General features: G+C 40.2%; 1 protein-coding gene across 3 annotated transcripts in view; it reads left to right on the forward strand.

Annotated features, from left to right (window-relative positions):
• Window positions 1-20,038, forward strand: part of ANO4 (anoctamin 4) — a 345,709-nt gene that overhangs the window by 286,001 nt on the left and 39,670 nt on the right. For all 3 annotated transcript variants that reach the window (XM_030821265.1, XM_003269908.3, XM_003269909.2), the window contains 3 exons: window positions 8,413-8,495; window positions 12,878-13,018; window positions 15,864-16,028. In XM_030821265.1, the coding sequence (XP_030677125.1) occupies window positions 8,413-8,495; window positions 12,878-13,018; window positions 15,864-16,028 (389 nt within the window). The remainder of the gene's footprint in view (window positions 1-8,412; window positions 8,496-12,877; window positions 13,019-15,863; window positions 16,029-20,038) is intronic.

A 20,038-nucleotide genomic window follows, 5' to 3' on the forward strand; every position in this document is an offset into this window, starting at 1 on the left:
CCCACAGAACCCACAGAAATGGGAGAAAATATTTGTAAACTATCTGCCTGACAAGGGATTAATAACCAGAATATATAAGCAGCTCAATCTACTTTGTAGGAAAAAGACCTAATAATACTGTTTAAAAATAGGCAAAAATTTGAATAGACATTTCTCAAAAGAAGACCGACAAATGGCCAACAGGCATATGAGAAGGTACTCAATATCATTGCTCATCATAAGAATACAGCTCAAAACTACAGTGAGATATCATCTCTCCGCAGTTAAAATGGTTTTTATCCACAAGTCTGGCAACAACAAATTCTGGCAGGGATGTGGAGAAGAGGGAACATTTCTACACTGTTGGTGGGGATATAAATTAGTACAATCACCATGAAGAAAAGTTTTGAGGTTCCTCACAAACAAAAATAGTGCTACTGTATGATCCAGCAATCTCATTGCCAGGTAAATATTCGAAAGAAAGGAAATCAATATACTGAAGAGATATCTGCACTCCTATGCTTGCTCTAGCACTGTTCACAATAGCCAAGATTTGGAGGCAACCTAAGTGTCCATCAGCGATGTAGGAATAAAGAAAATGTGGCACTTATACACAATGAAGTACTAGTCAGCCATAAAAAAAAAAGAGAACGAGAGCCTGTCATTTACAACAACATGGATGGAACTGGAAGTCATTATGTTCAGCGACATAAGCCAGGCACAGAAAGACAAACTTCACATGTTGTTCTCACTTATGTGTGAGATCCAAAAGGGAAAACAATTGAACTCATGGAGGTAGAGAATAGAAAGATGGTTACCAGAGGCTGGGAAAGATAGTGTGGTGGGGGTGGAGGGCTGAAGGGGGGGTATGGTTAATGAGTACAAAAAGAAATAGAATAAGACGTAGTACTTGATAGCACAACATGGGGACTATACTCAATAATAATTTAATTGTACTTTTTAAAATAATTAAAATAATATAATTGGATTGTTTGTAACACAAAGGATAAATGCTTGAGGGGATAGATACCCAATTTTCCATGATGTGATTATAATTCATTGATACCTGTAGCAGAATATCTCATGTACCCCATAAATATATGCACCTACTATGTACCCATAAAAATTAAAAATAAAAAAATTAGATTAAAAAAGGTACGCATTTTAACCCTTCCTTGGAACCTAAGATATGCATCTGAAAGGGGAGTTTTTAACTGTATAAGTCTGTCTAAATGCCTTAGTAACGTGATGAATGGTAGTAACTCAGTGTTTTTTCTTCCCTATTTGCAGAATGTTAACCATTGCTATGTTTTCCAGAAAAACCCTATATTAGTTAGGATGAGTAAAGTTAGCTGCTATAATATACAAACATCACAACCTGGTGTTTGATAGAGCCCAGTCAGATATTCCTGGTTGGCAGATGGTTTTCCTTATGATCATTCATATGGGTGGATGAGTTCCTTCCATCTTGTGGCTGCATCCCCTTCTGGATCTTCAGCATTCTCTCTATTCATTCAGCTAAAGTATAAAGAGAGCACAGGGAAGATATAACTACTTCTTAACTCTTTGTCCAAATATGATATATATCACTTCTTACTTTCTATTAGCCTAAACTTGGTTTGTGGACACATCTGAGATAAAGGCTGCAAAAATATAATCGAATTATGCCTAGGAGGATAAGAAACCATTTTGGTAAATGCATAGCAGCCTGCCACAAATTTATTTGAAATTGAAAATAATTGTTCTATTTAAGAAAATACCACAAAAACCCTAGAAGAAAACCTAGGTAACACCATTCAGGTCATAGGCATGGGCAAAGACTTCATGACAAACACCAAAAGCAATGGCAACAAAGGCCAAAATTGACAAATGGGATCTAATTAAACTAAAGAGCTTCTGCACAGCAAAAGAAACTACCATCAGAGTGAACAGGCACCCTACAGAATGGGAGAAAATTCTTGCAATCTACCCATCTGACAAAGGGCTAGCATCCAGAATCTACAAAGAACTTAAATTTACAAGAAAAAAAAAAACCATCAAAAATGGGCAAAGAATATGAACAGACACTCTCAAAAGAAGACATTTATGCAGCCAACAGACACATGAAAAAATGCTCATCATCACTGTCCATCAGAGGAATGCAAATCAAAACCACAATGAGACACCATCTTGCACCAGTTAGAATGGCGATCATTAAAAAGTCAGGAAACAATAGATGCTAGAGAGGATGTGGAGAAATAGGAACGCTTTTACACTGTTCATGGGAGTGTAAACTATTTCAACCATTGTACAAGGCTGTGTGGCAATTCCTCAAGGATCTAGAACTAGAAATACCATTTGACCCAGCAATCCCATTACTGGGTATGTACCCAAAGGATTATAAATCATGCTACTGTAAAGACACATGCACACATATGTATATTGTGGCACTATTCACAATAGCAAAGACTTGGAACCAACCCAAATGTCCATCAATGATAGACTGGATTAAGAAAATGTGGCACATATACACCATGGAATACTATGCAGCCATAAAAAAGGATGAGTACATGTCCTTTACAAGGACATGGATGAAGCTGGAAACCATCATTCTCAGCAAATTATCACAAGGACAGAAAACCAAACACCACATGTTCTCACTCATAGATGGGTAGTGAACAATGAGAACACTTGGACACAGAGCGGGGAACGTCACGCCCCAAGGCCTGTCGTGGGGTTTGGGGCAGGGAGAGGGATAGCATTAGGAGAAATACCTAATGTAAATGACCAGTTAATGGGCGCAACAAACCAACATGGCACATGTATACATATGTAACAAATCTGCACGTTGTGCACATGTACCCTAAAACTTAAAGTATAATAATAAAAAAAAGAAAATAATAGGGTGTGGCCTGAAGAACATTCAGTCCTGTCCCTTTTGTGTCCATGATGGGCCTTATGAGACACCCTTCTCAACGGTCTGTGATTCTGAGCCAAGAGTGTCCCAGTATCTGAACACTAACCTGGCTGAACACTACCCCGATCCTACCTTTACTTAAAGAGTAGAATCCTCAGATTTTCCTAATATGTCGACCAACGTGAGAAGATTGCTATTTGGGATTGGCGTTAACACCTCAAATGAACTTTATTTGTGGGTAGGTTTTCATAGGTTTTCATTTTTATTTTTATTTGTGGATAGATTTTATTTGTAGATAGGTAGGTACATGGTGGAGGTGAAGGTAGAAAATGGAGCAGAAAAAGCATGCAAAACTCTGTCTTGTAAATACAATTAATCGAGTGTCAGATATTGTGGCTTGAGAGTGTCCTTTTCTAAGATCTGTGAGGGAAATGGTAGACAGGTTGTTTCATCTTCATGCCTTCAATGCAATGTCTCAGTGACCAGGTGACTTCATCTCCATTAAGGTAAAATGACTATGTTCATTAAGATAAGGTCAGATCACTGTAGCACAAAGGCCTAACATCATTCGGTGGCTTTAAAAAACACAGAAATTAATTTCTATCATATGTGAAAGTATGAAGTGAGCATTCCAGGCTGGCAGACAGCTCCACTCCACATGATCACTCAGGGACTCATGTTCCTACAAAACAGCTGTTTCCCATACCCCCAGACCCTGTCATGACTTTCACGGTCTCACTGGGTCACCTGGGTTCTACCCATCCAGAATGGTGGATATGGAAAAAGCACCCCGCAATGTTTTAAGAAGTCAACAGGCAAGTACTACACATCATATCACCTGTGCTCATATTTCACTGCTGAGAACTATCCTTTGGTCACATCTAATGCAAGGGTATCTGGAAAATGCAATATATATAGGCAACCATATTCTCAGCAACAATCATTTTATTGTGGAGGAAAGAAAGAAAGAATCTTAGAGGACAGTCAGTAGACTCTGCCACAGGGTCCATACAACCGAATAATGGGAGTGATAGTTAGAACAGAATCACACTTTTATTGCAAGACAAAAGAGAAGCATAGTAAGTTTCAAACGTTGATATTATTATTAAGTTATTTAATAGGCCCTGGTGTGTAAAACATTCAGAAAATATAGCTGCATATTCTTCAAATTCATATCTTAATTTCTTATAAGCATATGAAAATATTTAGAAAATTTAGAATAGTTTTCCAAATTTGCTTTCATTCTCAGGACAGCATTTGATTTATGAATTTACGGAGCCTCTTTGTGTGCCAGTTGCTGTGCTAGACTCTGAAGGTATAAAGACAACTAAGATACAGCTCTGTGCTCAAGAAGTCCACAAACTAGTCATAGATATGATCCAGGTTTGGGTTTTTATTGGTTTTGTTTTTACAGTGCTGAATGGTGTGATTAGCGCTGACCTAGAGTTGTGTGCACAACTCAGCATGGGTGCACAGGGATGATTCAGTGGGCGTAGTTACAGAACACACGGGGCTAAACCTGAAAGTGAGGGTGGGAGTTGACCAGATGGACCCAAATAGGGAAAAACATTACTCGCTAAGGAAATGGTGTGGGCAAACTTAGAAAGTATAAAACAGCTCATGTGTGAAAGTGTTAGTGAGTTAGCCTGGAGTCTGAGGTGCAAGTCAGGGCAGAGCGAGTTGGGCTTGTGAACTTTGCATCGTGAGCTGCTAACAGGTTTTATTCTAGAGGTGATGTGGCTCCACTGATTCCCAGGACACCTGGTTGGATCTGGATTTAGAGAAATCATTAGCAACATAAAATGATAGATTGGAATCTAAGGAGTTCAAAATGCCAGCAGTAAGGCTGAGCATACTGATGCTTTAGCTGAGAAAATTCTTGTGAAAAGAGTTCCATGTACCAAAAGAAAAAAAAAACACTTGACAAAACTCTTAGGAATTTCATCTTTTGAGAATAAAGTCATAAAAGAAATATACTTTTTAATCAAACTTATCATAGTGCCAGGTAGCATAAGAGAAATATATATATATACACACACACACACACACACATACATATCTTTATATAAAACATAAAGATATATATATATGTAACAAAAATATGTATAGCATAAACCACCTTTGAAGGAGACAAGAAAGTGTGAGCTCATGACATAAGACAGTGTATAACTAGGCACACTGAAAGTGCAGGGGCTCCCAAGGCTGTGAGTATTCAGAGGAGGGAGTTTAAACCATGGCATAATGAGGGATTGGAACTTTGCCTTGAAAACAGACAACCTGTCTTGGTTTGATTACGTTTCATAGGTACAAATAGAGGCAGATTCTTCTTCCTCAAATGAATGGGCATTTCACCCAAACATGCCGACAAGGAAATGGCAGTTGCATAAGCAGCTAATTTCTTCTTCTCTTCCTCTTGAGCACTATAATGGAAGAAAGGAGAGGATTATTAGCCAAAAAAGGGAATATTATAGTGTGAATATTTATGTTCCCCCAAATTCATATGTTGAAATCCTATTCTTTAAGGTGAAGGTATTAGTAAGGGGGGCCTCTGGAAAGTGATTAGGGCATGAGAGCAAAACCATCATGGTTGGATTATTGTACTTATAAAAGAGATCCCAGAGAGCTAACTACCTCTCCCACTGTGTAAGGGCACAGCTGCAGGTGCCATCTATGAACCAGAAAGCGACCCTCACCAGACAGCAAATCTGCTGGTGCCTTGATCTTGGATTTCCCAGTCTCCAGACCAGTGAGAAATATATTTCTATTGTTTATAAGCTACCCAGTTTATGGTATTTTGTTACAGCAGCCTGAACAGACTAACACAGGGAATTAATGGTTAGAATCTCTGTTTCCTCCAGGCAAGATTCAGCAGGAATACTGAAGAAGGGTGATGGAATAATTGTGACAGCCACTGGCTCATCTTAGAAGTCAGTTCCCTCAGATGAGAACCATAGAGGGTTGGTAGGGCGTAGTGACAGCAGCAGCTGCCAGTAATACAGACTGGATGTGAATCCTATGGCCTGAGGCTGTCCCAGAATGGTCCCCATCAAGTGTCTTTGTGTTCATGGAAGTACCTTCCTGATTTTTTTGGAAAATAGCCACATATTCAGGGGCTGGGACACTTGTCTCTTCAAGAACAGGGAGACCCTAGAGACCAAGGAGGGAAGGTCTTTATAAAGTGGCATTTGCTTGAGGGGCTGGAGGACCTGATAAAGGAAATATCCCAGGGACTCTGTGCAAAGACAGTTTGGTGAGGCAGAGGGCAAGCGTGCAGAAAAGAGTTAACACAGCAGGCCTGCTTTAGAAAGGCCTGCTTGCAAGGGTGGCCCATGGCTGGTGTCTGGGAACTTGGCTTTCAAGACAGTTTCCACCACCCTGACTGCTAAGGGTAACTCGTGATGCATAAACTACATGTGCCAACAATACAATTTATGCTTTCTCCCTAGAACTCTGCAATTTTAGTATGTGCTAAGCAGCTGGTGCCTATGTGACCAGCCCCCAATAAAAACCCTGGGCACTGAGTTTCTAACGAGTTTGCCTGTCAAACAGCATTTCACATGTGTTGTCACAGCTCCTTGCGGAGGAATTAAGTACATCCTGTGTGACTTCACTGGGAGACGACTCTTGGAAGCTTGTCCTGTTTCCTCCCTACTTTGCTCCATGCACCTTTTCCTTTGCAGATTTTGCTTTATAGTGTTTCACTGTAATAAATCTTAGACATCAGTACAACTGTATGCTGTGTCCTGTGAATCTTCCTAGTAAATCAAACCTGGGGATGGTCTCGGGGATCCCTGAGACAGCAAGACTCACCGGAAGGACTCCAGTAGAAAACAGCTGCTCAGCATTGACACCAATAAACACATATATTTGTTTTAATCTCTATCTTCCAGAATAAGACATATTTGATTATTTTAGGTATATCTTCCTTAACAACTGTAACTACTCAGGATCTTTCAGATTTTAGAAAGGCACTGAATATATCATATATTATTAAATGCCCCCAGGAGGCCTGGATAATACATACTAATGTACTCAAATATATTAGTGTGGCTGCTTTTAATACATGAAAAGTCTCACTAAGAAGAATAAATAGAGGTTATATGTAGCCTCACATCAGTCCAGGTCAGGGCTCGCCACCAGATGAGTTTCTGCCAAACTTAGGGGAAAAACACTTAAAATTTTTAGAGCATTTTGAATTTTGGCATTGCAGATAAGGGATTGTGGACCTGTATTACCCTCTTTCTTTTGCTTATCCGGAAATTAAGGCTTAGAAAAGTTAATTGATTTGCCAACAGTAGCACAGCTTGTATCTGATCTGGATTTCAAATTTAGGACTGTCTAGGCTTCATGCCCGAGAACTCTTATCTATCACTCTATACTGTCTTTCTAGCTACTTATTTTAAGAATATGTCTTCAGTGTCTGCGTACTACTAAGAAGGAGGTAATGTGTGAACAAGGGAGAATAGAAAAGAAAAAAGTAATTATTTTTTTTGACATGGCCATTTACATAATTTACTTTCCTTCATGAAATGGATTCCTAATATATGATTTATTTTTACCTTCTATAAGTCTAACTGCACGACAAGGCCCAAAAGAGAAATATCCACCCATTCTCTCTCCTAGGGTGTGTCTGTTATATCCTTATAGTCATTCTCAGAGTGAGTGTGAGAGAGTGTGTGTGTCTGTATGCATGTGTGTGTGTGTGCCCCTGCATTTGCATTTTTGCCTTCCAAGGCAGCAGGAGTGTGTCTTGTGTCTTATTTTCTCTCTGTTTCTCTTTTATTGCATAATGCTCAATAATTCATTTAAGTTGATATGCTTTCATTGAATTGAGTAGAAAATTACCTTGGCTGAATGAAGATAACTCCCAGATTTCTCTGCATGGGGAGGCCAGCCACCTTGTACTTACTAGAGAAAGTTCTTAATAGACTTACCCACTTTTACCCTCACTGTGGCAACAAAGAAATGGTTTGGAGAAAAGAGAAACAACAGGACTCCTTCCAGTAAAACAGGAAAATATATTTTACATAGGTATTTGCTGTGAGGAGGATTTGAAGGGACAGGAAATCATTACCAAATACATGTGAACTGCCAAGTTTGATTTTGACTTTTCTGCTCCTACCTGCCTCTCACTTTAAAAAATAAGTGCTTGCTTACCCATGTTTAGGCAATAGAAAAAATAAAATAAAAATAAATACTGTATCAATTAGATAGATGTTGGTAACCCAGTTTTCTGAATCCTGACATCCCAGAATGTAAGAATTTGTCATTCTAATAAGTCTGTTCTTCCTCAACTTGTAAATCAGCTTAATTCAATTCTAAGTGAAATCTCTCGTTTTTCATTATGTCTGACACAAGCGTAGTAATTCTCAGAAAATAGTCCTTGTGAAATGAAGTTCAGCTGAAAATTCTGATATTCAATGATGCTTACACTAACAACTGTCATTCTTGGCAATGGCTTCATTATTCAGTGACACAGTTAAGAGCCTTGTTTACTTTTATTCAAAAATGTCTTTGTCTTTCTCTGCTTGTTCCAGCAACAGTTTTCCTGGAGTTTTGGAAAAGACGGCGAGCAGTAATTGCTTATGACTGGGATTTGATAGACTGGGAAGAAGAGGAGGTTTGTATCATTCACCTCAGAATGTTGTAAAAAGCAAATCACCCAGAACCACACGACCCCCCCCAAATCGTCACTCTCTGTTCTGTGATGGAAGTCAGGTGTGCTCATAAAGCGTTTTCAATTGCCTTTTCAGAAAATTTCAAGCAGTATAAAAATGGACTGACAATTTTTTTTTAATTTTTGATTCCTTGGTGGAATCAAATCCCTTGATTAAGTGAAGAATTCCACTTGTAGGTAGAGGCACCAGAAGAATTGGTGGTGTAGCTTTTTTTTTTCCATTTTCTTAAAAATCATCCTTTTTTCTTTAACTTCAGCAGAAAAAGAGCATTCATTTGACATCTCCAGGTACATGGAAGCAATCCTTCCAAGAGAATTACTCCAAGGCAATGCGTCTGTGAGCAGCACCCATGACAGTGCCCAGGTGTGCACAGGCTCTGAAGTATGACATCAAGTGTTCAGTGCTGAGGACAATCCACTCTGAAGTGGCCACCTTGGGAGACATGGTTAAATGGAGGGCCAGCTCTAGACAAAACTGCCAAGGAGGGCCAGACTCAGTCCCATCACTGTCCCTTAGCGTCTTCTAGGCCAGTCTGTTGTTCTCCTCCTGACCTGTCTGGTTCTGATACTCTCTTCTTGCCCCTATTCCTGTCGGAAGTCTAATGTACCCACACTGGGCATGGTCACCACGGTCCCTTCTTGGACCCTGCTTCCCTTGACAGTTGGTCCAGGCCTCAGCCCCACTCTCCTCCATCTCGTTCATTATCTCTTACCCTTCCTGAGTCTCATTTCATCAGAGCCTTGCTGTGCCAGTAAATCAGATAAACTACTCATATGTGTAATGTGATCATGGCTATTAATGTGTATTTTCCTTGAAGGGAACACATGTATATATTTTCATGTATCAAAAAGAATCTTTCAGAAATATGAACGATGTGAATTTTAGCCCTGTTGTAGGCTTGGTGGGGGAAGTAATTCTGAGAGCTATTTTTGTTGTTGTTGTTTGTTTCCTTCAAACTATGCCTCCTGAATGGCTGCCTGTTCCCCTTCTCCCATGAACATGTTTGGGTAGTTTTTTGGTTTGGTTTGGTTTGGTTTTGAATGTACTTCAGGTGTACAACAGGAGGTTTTGATACATGATACTGGGATTTTCAGCAATCCTTGTTCTCCTGATAAGGCTTTCTCTCATGTTTGTATAAATATTCTTCAGGCCAGATGCGGTGGCTCACGCCTGTCATCCCAACACTTTGGGAGGCCGAGGAAGGGGTACCACTTCAGGCCAGGAGGAGGATTTGAGGATAGCTTATAGATGGCCATCTTCTCCCTGTGTCTTCAGGCCAGGGGTTCGAGACCAGCCTGGCCAATTGGTGAAACCCCATCACTACTAAAAACACAAAAATTAGCTGGGTGTGGTGGCACGCACCTGTGATCCCAGCTACTTGGGAGGCTGAGGCATAAGAATCGCTTGAACCCAGAAGGTGGAGGTTGCAGTGAGCCAAGATTACACCACTGCACTCCAGCCTAAGTGACAGAGCGAGACCCTGTCTCAAATAAATAAATATATGTATATATATATATTTTTCTGGGTTCTAGGTATATATACACATACATATGTATAGATAGATTTTCTTCAAGTGGCCAATTTTCAAACTATATATGTTCTAGGTATATATATACCTAGAACCTAGAAAAAAATATACGTGTATATATATATATATATATATATATATGTGTGTGTGTGTGTGTATACATATATATTCTAGGTTTGAAGAAGCTTCCCAGGCTGACTATGACATCTATTGGTAGCAGCCAGACTGCATTCAGAACTTCCTCTTGTGTGGTGCCATTCTACTGTTTCTGGTTACATGTGTTCATGGGAACAGTTCCCAGTGGGATGGAAAATGTTCTTTCCTGGGAATCACCTTGGGCAATTTACTTCACCTTTGGACTTTAAAAATCTCTAATGAAAAGAAGTGGGACTAAATTTTCCCCTTCTATCTGTAAAGTGTGGCCCTATTTGAGTAACTTTGACCAAACCAGGCTACGATCATTGTTGGCATTTGTGGTGGGCCCCTGATGTGGGCACCCTTCTGGGGAACGTATGTATCTCTTATAAGTCTGGAGCCTTCTGTCTTCCCAGCCCCTGATAAAAAGCGTAGAGTGCTGAATTGTCCTCTCACTCTGCATACCTTTGTACAGGAGCCTACAAACGTAGCCATTCCCAGCTTGGGATTCCTTGTGGAAATGCCTCACTTCTAGCCCGTGGTTTCCACCTTATTGTGCAGAAAAACCCACTCGCTGCAGACCTTCTGGGGCAACCTCGCACATTAGTTTGTCAGGGCTGCCCTAACAAAGTACCACAGACTGGGTGGATTCAACAATAGAAACTTACATGCTCACAGTTCTGGAGGCTAGAAGTCCAAGCCAAGGTGTCAGCAGGGTTGGTTCTTTCTGAGAACCATCAGGGAAGGATCTGTTCTAGGCATCTCTTCTTGGCTTATAGATGGCCATCTTCTCCCTGTGTCTTCACATCGTCTTCCCCCTGGGTGTCTCTGTGTCCAAATTTCCTCTTCTTATAAAGACACCAGTCATATTGGAGTAGGGTCCACCCTAATGACCTCATTTGAACTTAATTACCACTATAAAAAAACCTGTTTCCACATATGGTCACATTCAGTACTGGGGGTTAGGACTTCAGCAGATGAATTTGGGGGAAGCAAGACACAATTTGGCCTATAACACCCAGTGATATGGTTTGGCTGTGTCCCCACCCAACTCTCATCTTTAGTTGTAGCTCCCATAATCCCCATGTGTTGGAGGATGGACCTGGTGGGAGGTAATTGAATCATGGGGGTGGGTTTTTCCTGTGCCGTTCTCATGATAGTGAATAAGTCTCATGAGATCTGATGGTTTTATAAAGGGGACATCCCCTGCATATGCTCTCTCTTGCCTGCCACCATGTAAGATGTGTCTTTGCTCCTCCTTCACCTTCCACTATGACTGTGAGGCCTCCCTAGCCATGTGGAACTGTGAGTCCGTTAACCCTCTTTTTCTTTATAACTTACCCAGTCTCGGGTATTTCTTCATAGCAGTATGAAAATGGACAGATACATCCAGGAACACAGACCTGTCTCCATGATTGGCCTTAGTTCTCGGATGACTAGCTCAAGGGCTCTTGATGACACTTATGGCCTAATAAATTGGAAGTTTCCCAAAGAAGCAGAAGATTCTAGGTCTGCTATGTTTATCTCCTCAAGTGTAACTGCCTAAAATAAGTGAAAGACAGAGCCTGCTCCTAATGTATCTCCTGCTGATCTTACCCATGACCTACCCCTGAGGGAAGTCCAGCCTTGGGCTAATTCAGTGGCAGGAGCCAGGCTGAGCCATGTGAAGGCCATCCTTCACGCTACATGGGCAGGCTGCTACCAAACTGGGCTCTCTCCCCATGACCTCTCTTCTGTCAGCTCGTTCCTTGCTTTCTGTCAGTACCTTCATCCGAATCTTGACCATTTCTGCCTGGATTAACTCAATCTCCATTTCAGCAGAGTTTCTGCTCATTTGCCATCCTCTCCCTCTCCCAAAACTCTCAAACATGATGCATGCTTAATTAACGGGAACCACATCAGTGTACCATCTTGCTGATTGCCTTTTCCTAATCTCATAATTGGTTTTTAGTCAGAAGCTTTTCACATTCGGGAGGCTCAGCTAAATGAAATAGAATCTCAGTTTGATTTAGAATTGGAGGAACCTTGATTTTAACTGGTTTTGAAAGGTGCTTACCTTGTTTTCAATTAAGAATTAAGAATATACCTAAAGTCTATTGGTTAAAGATGAATGACTCCTATAGGAACTTATTAAAAAGTAGATTCACCATGTTTTTAGTGAACTAAATCTAAAAATGCAAAAAAAAAATTGCTGGAGAAAACTAAGAATTATATTGTCATTATAACTTACAAAATGGATTTTGAACATTTTCCTGTAGAGAAACCTTGTTTGTCCTGGTGTTTCTTATCACTCTCTGGTAATAAAAGTAAAAGCTTATTAGTTGTTCCAAACCATTAGGACAGGACAGCTTGTCCCTTTTAAAATACGATTCTCAGGGTGGTTTTTTCTTCAAGCATAGTTTTATAAGATAATAGATAAATGTAACTGTTAGTCCACATTTCTTTGCTTTTGATGAAGTAAATCTTGATCTTCACTCTTTAGATTTTCTTCAAGTGGCTAATTTTCAAACATTTAAGCTTGGGTACCCAAACCCACTTCATTGGTTGACTAATTAGTGTGGCAGCTGTTGACTCTGTTTTATGGTGGGGTAAAATGATATTTCTTTTCTTATTGTGTGAGCACTTATTTAGTGCATTAAAATGTGTCTGCTTGTCCTTTAGGAAGAAATACGACCCCAGTTTGAAGCCAAGTATTCCAAGAAAGAGCGGATGAATCCAATTTCTGGAAAGCCAGAACCTTATCAAGCATTTACAGATAAATGCAGCAGACTTATCGTTTCTGCATCTGGAATATTTTTTATGGTTTGAAACTTTTAAAAAAATATTTGTTTCATAAAGTACAAACCTATAGCATAATAACAGTAATCATATTGGGCATTTGCATAGTTCTACAAAATATTTTTGCACTTTGTTATTTATTCCTCACAGTAACTTCGTTTGGTGGTCAGGGATGGTATTGCTATCCCCATATTACAGATGGAACAACTGAGACTCCAACAGGTTATGGGGCTTGCCCAAGGTCAGCCAGTAGGTGGCTAAGAGCTGAGACCCTCTAATCTGATATTCTTTCCTCTTGCCATATTCTACTATGTGAGGCTGAAAGGAGTAAAAAATGTGAGACAGGATTTACAGTAGTGTTTTTCAAACTTTTCACCAGGCCCATACAGTAAGAAATATATTCTCTGTCATAACCCTGAATATGCCAAGCAAATAGATGTATAAAACAGTGTAAGTAAAACAGTGCTCACCTTTATAACATGCATAAGCTCTCATTTTGTTTTATTATAGTATATTTTTAATGACAGATTAACCTCCTAAAATTAATTTGCTGACTCACTAATGATCATGTCAGTTTGAAAAACAGACCTGACTTTTTAGCTTTTCCTAAAAAGCAGTCTTAGTAATTAACTTTAATACTGTTAATTACTGAACAAAACATATGCAGATGTTTCTGAAATGTCATTTTAGAACAATAAAGGAAGATTAGGATCCTCCTTTCCTTTTTTCAAATGATGAGTATATAAATATATGCCTAGACCATTAGAGTAGGAAGGACAAGACTATAGCAAATCCAGACAGCCTACTCCCTTTTGCCAGTGAAGAAACTGGGGAGATGAAGGGCTGGGCAGCTTACCCAGACTCCTTGGCTCAGACCAAGATTCAAATCCATGCCTGTCTACAGATACTGCTTTTAAGCAATTGTGTCCTGCTTTGCCTTCTGTGTACATATTCATATTTATTGTATTGTTTCTTACAAAGACCCATAGACATAGATTAAACTTTTCCTGTTCTATGGATGGGGAACTTGGAACACAGGAGGCTGGAGCTATGGAAAGGACAAGCTTGCCCAAGGTCACACTGCTGGGTGATAGCTGAGCTAGGGCTCTAATCTCTCCCCTGACTTTGAATCCAGCCAGCTGTCCATCCTACCTTATTGCCATCCTTGTCTGAATTTCAGCATAGATTTTACCTGTCTCCTGATCCACAGCACTACCATTAAGATCTGGACAGATTTTTGTTTATTTTATTGTTATTTTGGCCAGTCTGAGCTAGGACTTGTACTTGAGCTTTTAGAACATACCTCCCTTAAAAGTAAGCAGAAAATAAATCTTGTGCAAAACAAGAATACTTTTGTGGAGAAAGGAATGTCTAAATCAGAAGAGGCCTTCCTGAGGCCTGGCTTCAAGGTCTAGCCTTTGATAATTAAGTGGGTTAAGGTCTCTAAGACATGTTAATGTTAGGTAATCACCTAATGAAAGTCACAAAATTTTTTGGAGTCTCAGATTTGCATTAAAGTCGGCCCTATGTGTCTGTGGGTTCTGCATTTATGAATTCGACCAGACACAGATGGAAATTTTTTTTTAAAAAAGGTTGTAGCTGTACTGAACATGTACAGCTACGTGTCATTATTTCCTAAACAATACAGTATAACTATTTGTATAACATTTACATTGTGTCAGGTATTATAAGTAATCTAGAGATGATTTAAAGTATATAGGAGGTTGTGTACAGGTTATATGCAAATACTACACTATTTTACAGAATGGACTTGAGCATCTGTGGATTTTGGTATCATGGTGTTGGGGGGTGGTTCTGGGCTAATCCCACATGAGGATACTGAGGGACAACTGCATTTCATAGAGAAAGAAGATACGCTGTATTGTTCTCAAATGCCATGAAATCTTCAGGGAAACATGCTTCAGTCTGTGTGAATATCAGATTAACAGGATATGTACCTATCACATAGTTGGTTCACTCAACAGCAGATAACTGAGCACTTACCATGCACCTGTAATTATGCTAAGGTGCTGTAGAAACCATGTGAGCAAAACAGACTCCTTCCTTGTCCTTATGGAGCTTACTTTCTAGTAGGGGAGCCTGAGGATAGTCAAACAGATTGTTAGAAATTATAAGTAGTGTCCTGAAAAAAGATGTACCCATATGGTATGGCTACCATATGACAACACGAACAACAAATAGTCTGGGAGTCATGAAGAACTTTTATTACGAAGTGGTGTTTGAGCTGAGAAGTGAGGAAGGATAAGTAGGTGTTAACTAGGCCGTGTGTGTGTGTGTGTGTGTGTGTGTGTGTGTGTGTGTGTGTGTGTGTGTTCGGCAAGAGATTGGGTGGGTAGGTATTATAGGCAAAGGAAATAGTCTTGACGATTAAGGGTGCTTAGCCCGTTTGATGTAATGAGAGAAGCTGTGGGGACCCCAGAGGGAAGGAAGAATGGTGCCCAAAGGTGCTAGAGAAGGTCTTGCAGGCTGCGTAAAGGTTTTGCTTTTATCCTAGAATAATAGGAAACCAATAAACAATTTTAAACCAAAGAGTGACATGATAGGATTTCCATATGAATATTTGTCCATCTGCTCAATGTATATTCTGCATTAAAAAGTGTTGTCCCATAGCTTACACAGATTCTCAACTTTCAAGCAATGTAGTTCTTTTATTTTAATAAAAAAGAAAACAGAAAAAGGCAAGAGAAAGTATTAACCACAATGAAAAGTATGCATTTGATTGTGATCTCTTGAGCAGTACTGCCATGGCGTTACTTCCTTTTCCCATCAGAGGATGTTCCAGGAATGTGAATCCTCTTCCTGTAACATTCCACCAAGAGGTTCACTGGGTGTCTTATCTTCCTTCCAGATCTGCGTGGTGATTGCTGCCGTGTTCGGGATCGTCATTTACCGGGTGGTGACTGTCAGCACTTTCGCTGCCTTTAAGTGGGCGTTAATCAGGAATAACTCTCAGGTTGCAACCACAGGGACTGCTGTGTGCATCAACTTTTGTATCATTATGTTGCTGAATGTGGTAAGTGAGGTGCAGTGGCTAGCCAAACGGATCAAAATGTGTGGGCTGCAAGTGACAGTTTTCTTCTGTTGCTAAGGGGATCTGGCCTCAGAGAGGTGGGCCATTCACATAGCACTGATGTCCTGGCGGCAAAGTGCCTGGCATGAAGATGCACTTGGGTCTGGGTGCTTAAAAGTCTTGATTCAAATCTAGACTCCGGGATTTTCTGCAGTATAAGATTGGGCAAAGCACATAACCTGTCTGAACATTAATTCCCTTATTTATCCAATAAGATTATATTGTACACCCCTTAAGTAAATTTAGAGAAAGAATTTAGAACACTCAGAACCTGTGACACAGCATTGCAATGTTGGTTCCTGTTTCTTTTTGATTATCAATGATAGGGAGATAGACAGTATCCAAAGCATTCCTGGCTAGGTACAGGGGCTCATGTCTATAATACCAGCATTTTGGGACGCTGAGGCCAGAGGATCGCTTGAGCCCAGGAGTTCAAGACCAGCCTGGGTAACATAGTGGGACCTTGTCTCTACAAAAAAAAAAAAAATTAATTAATTAGCTGGTCATGGTGGTGTGCCCCTGTAGTTCCAGCTGCTTTGTAGGGCTGAGGTGGGAAGATCACTTGGTTCAGGAAAGCGAAGGCTTCAGTGAGCAGTGACAGGGCCACTGCACTCAGCTTGGGTGACAGAGGGAGACCCTGTCTCAAAAAAACACAAAAACAAACAAAAACCAAAGCATTCCTTGATATAACCCTGCAAGGAAACCCTCAAGCTGGTACATACTGCTTTTGTTGATTTCCAGGCTTTTTCAGATAGCATATTTCAGCCCAGATTTCTTTCCTGAATCCCCAAACTCACATGTTAAACTGCCTACTTGACCATCTCCACCTAACACTTTCAAACCCAACTCCCCATCTTCCCTCCCCATCAGCTCCTCCCACAGCCTTCCTAATTGTACTTGACCAGACTAAAAGTCTTGGCATTCTACTGGACTTCTGTATTTCTCTGGCTGTCCAAATGTATCCAGAATTTGATCACTTTCTGCACATCCTGAAGTCCCACCCTGGTCCAAGTCTGCAGTGTCTCTTACCGAGATTATTGCAGCAGCTTCCTAACTGGTCTCCCAGCTTCCACATTGCTCCCTTCAATCTAGGCTCAACATGGAAGCCAGAGAGAGCTTCTTACATGTAAGTCAGTTCACATGGCTCCTGTGTTCACAAGGTGTAGTGGCTTTCCTCTCTCTCACAGTAAAAGCCTGCAAGGCCACATCTACACAGTGGCCTCACAGGCTTTCGCTCATCTGGTCTGTGTGACATCTCTGACCTCATCTTTTCTCTTACTCACCCTGATTCACCTGCTCCAGCCGCACTTGTCCTTTTGATGCTCTCACCCCAGGACTTTTTTATTTGCTGTTCTCTCTGCCTGGAGCCTTTTTCTCCCACAGGGTCTACATCGGTTAGTCCCCCACCTCCTTCCAGTCTTTGTTCAAATGTCACTTCTCTAGTAAATGCTTCCCTGGTCACTCTGTTTTAAATTGCAGCCCACTCCTGCTATCTGACAATTTCCCATCTGCTTGCCTGTGTTTTTTCTATAGCATTTATCACCATCTAATATGCTATATATTTTACTTATTTATTTTGTTTATCTGCCATTTCTTTTGGAATGTAGGCCCATAAGGGCAGAACTTTTTCTTTATTTTGTTTGTTAGTTTATTTGTTTTTCACTGTTGTTATTCCCTAGTATCTGGAACAGGTCCTGGCACATAGTAGATGCTCTGTAAATTGTTGTTGCTATTTTTTGTAGAACAAAAGTAGTGCCTGACGTGGTCGGCTGCTGAGGTCAACCTATACATAAAAATATGGCCAGGTACTGTGGCTCATGCCTGTAATCCCAGCACCCCATCTCTACAAAAAAAAATTTTTTTAATTAGCCAGGTGGCACACCTGTAGTCTCAGCTACTTGGGAGGCTGAGATGGGAGGATCACTTGAGCCTAGGAGTTCACGACTGCAGTGAGTCATGATTGCACCACTGAACCCTAGCCTGGGTAACAGAGCAAGGACCTGTAAAAAATTAAAAAAACTTTAAAAGCTGACCTTAAAGGTTTGTACTGTAAATAAGTCAAACAATGTACATACAGTGCCAAGGACAGTTGTTAGGCATGGAGTGGATGTTCAATTAATTATAGTTCCCCTATCCTTATTTATACTGCATCTTAAATCTGGGTCATAATGCTGAAATGCTTACATCTTTGAAAAAAGATTTTCCAAAGGCCAACTAATTTAATACTATTATCCATACAGGTTTATCTATTTAGCTTGTCATTTCTAGTTCTTTAAACAATCCTGAGTCCCTTAACCAATAAAACTTGAGTGATTCCTAAGAGAATTCAACCTACCCAATAACAAAGAACTTAATTTATGATCCCTAGGTTAACTAGTAATCAATGAGCTAATTAAATGCAGGTAGCTCATTATTAGTATTAAAATACATAAAACATCTTTATTATTTTAGGAAAAAAGTTTCAAGACTCAGAAGTAATAAAAAAAAAGGGCAGTTGCTGATCATTTTGACGTGATGTTTGTGTGACAGCTTAGCAAGTGGAGATTGAAAGTAGATGGTTAGCACTCCCTGTACCTCCCCCTTTTGACCCCCCACCAGGACTCGGTCTCAGTGTTAATTGTGGAATACACATTGTAGGTGGAGAGTGATTCCTAGTGAAATTAACCAAACAGCCGTAGGTGAAATGTTTTGCATCCCGTTAGGATGCAATGAATTAATGCCTACTATATCATTATCATCCATTTCCTCCAATGTCTTAAAATTTAATTTATACATCTTCTTAACAAATAAATGCCTATGTGGCATGGGCAAAGTCTTCATGACTAAAACACCAAAAGCGATGGCAACAAAAACCAAAATTGACAAATGGTGTCTAATTAAACTGAGGAGCTTCTGCACAGCAAAAGAAACTACCGTCAGGGTGAACAGGCAACCTACAGAATGGGAGAAAATTTTTACAATCTACCCATCTGACAAATGGCTAATATCCGGAATCTACAAAGAACTTAAACAAATTTACAAGAAAAAAATCAAACAACCCCATCAAAAAGTGAGCAAAGGATATGAACAGTCACTTCTCAAAAGAAGACATTTATGCAGCCAACAGACACATGAAAAAATGCTCATCATCACTGGCCATCAGAGAAATGCAAATCAAAACCACAATGAGATACTATCTCACACCAGTTAGAATGATGATCATTAAAAAGTCAGGAAACAACAGGTGCTGGAGAGGATGTGGAGAAATAGGAATGCTTCTACTCTGTTGGTGGGACTGTAAACTAGTTCAACCATTGTGGAAGACAGTGTGGTGATCCCTCAAGGATCTAGAACTAGAAATACCATTTGACCCAGCCATCCCATTACTGGGCATATACCCAAAGGATTATAAATCATGCTGCTGTAGAGACACATGTACACATATGTATATTGTGGCACTATTCACAATAGCAAAGACTTGGAACCAACCCAAATGTCCATCAATGATAGACTGCGTTAAGAAAATGTGGCACATATACACCAAGGAATACTATGCAGCCATAAAAAAGGATGAGTTCATGTCCTTTATAGGGACATGGATGAAGCTGGAAACCATCATTCTGAGCAAACTGTCACAAGGACAGAAAACCAAACACCGCATATTCTCACTCATAGGTGGGAATTGAACAATAAGAACACATGGACACAGGGTGGGGAACATCACACACCAGGGCCTAACAGGGGTGGGGGTGAGGGAGAAGGGATAGCATTAGCAGATATACCTAATGTAAATGACGAGTTAACAGGTGCAGCACACCAACATGGCACATGTATATATATGTAACAAACCTGCACGTTGTGCACATGTACCCTAGAACTTAAAAAAAAAAAGAAATGCCTATGTACAGGAAGTGAATCTGTAAATACACACTTGCCCATATGTTTCGAGCAGGTGCCAGTGTTGTCAGAGTAAA

Source organism: Nomascus leucogenys, chromosome 10, assembly GCF_006542625.1.
Source record: "Nomascus leucogenys isolate Asia chromosome 10, Asia_NLE_v1, whole genome shotgun sequence".
NCBI classification, from domain to species: domain Eukaryota; kingdom Metazoa; phylum Chordata; class Mammalia; order Primates; family Hylobatidae; genus Nomascus; species Nomascus leucogenys.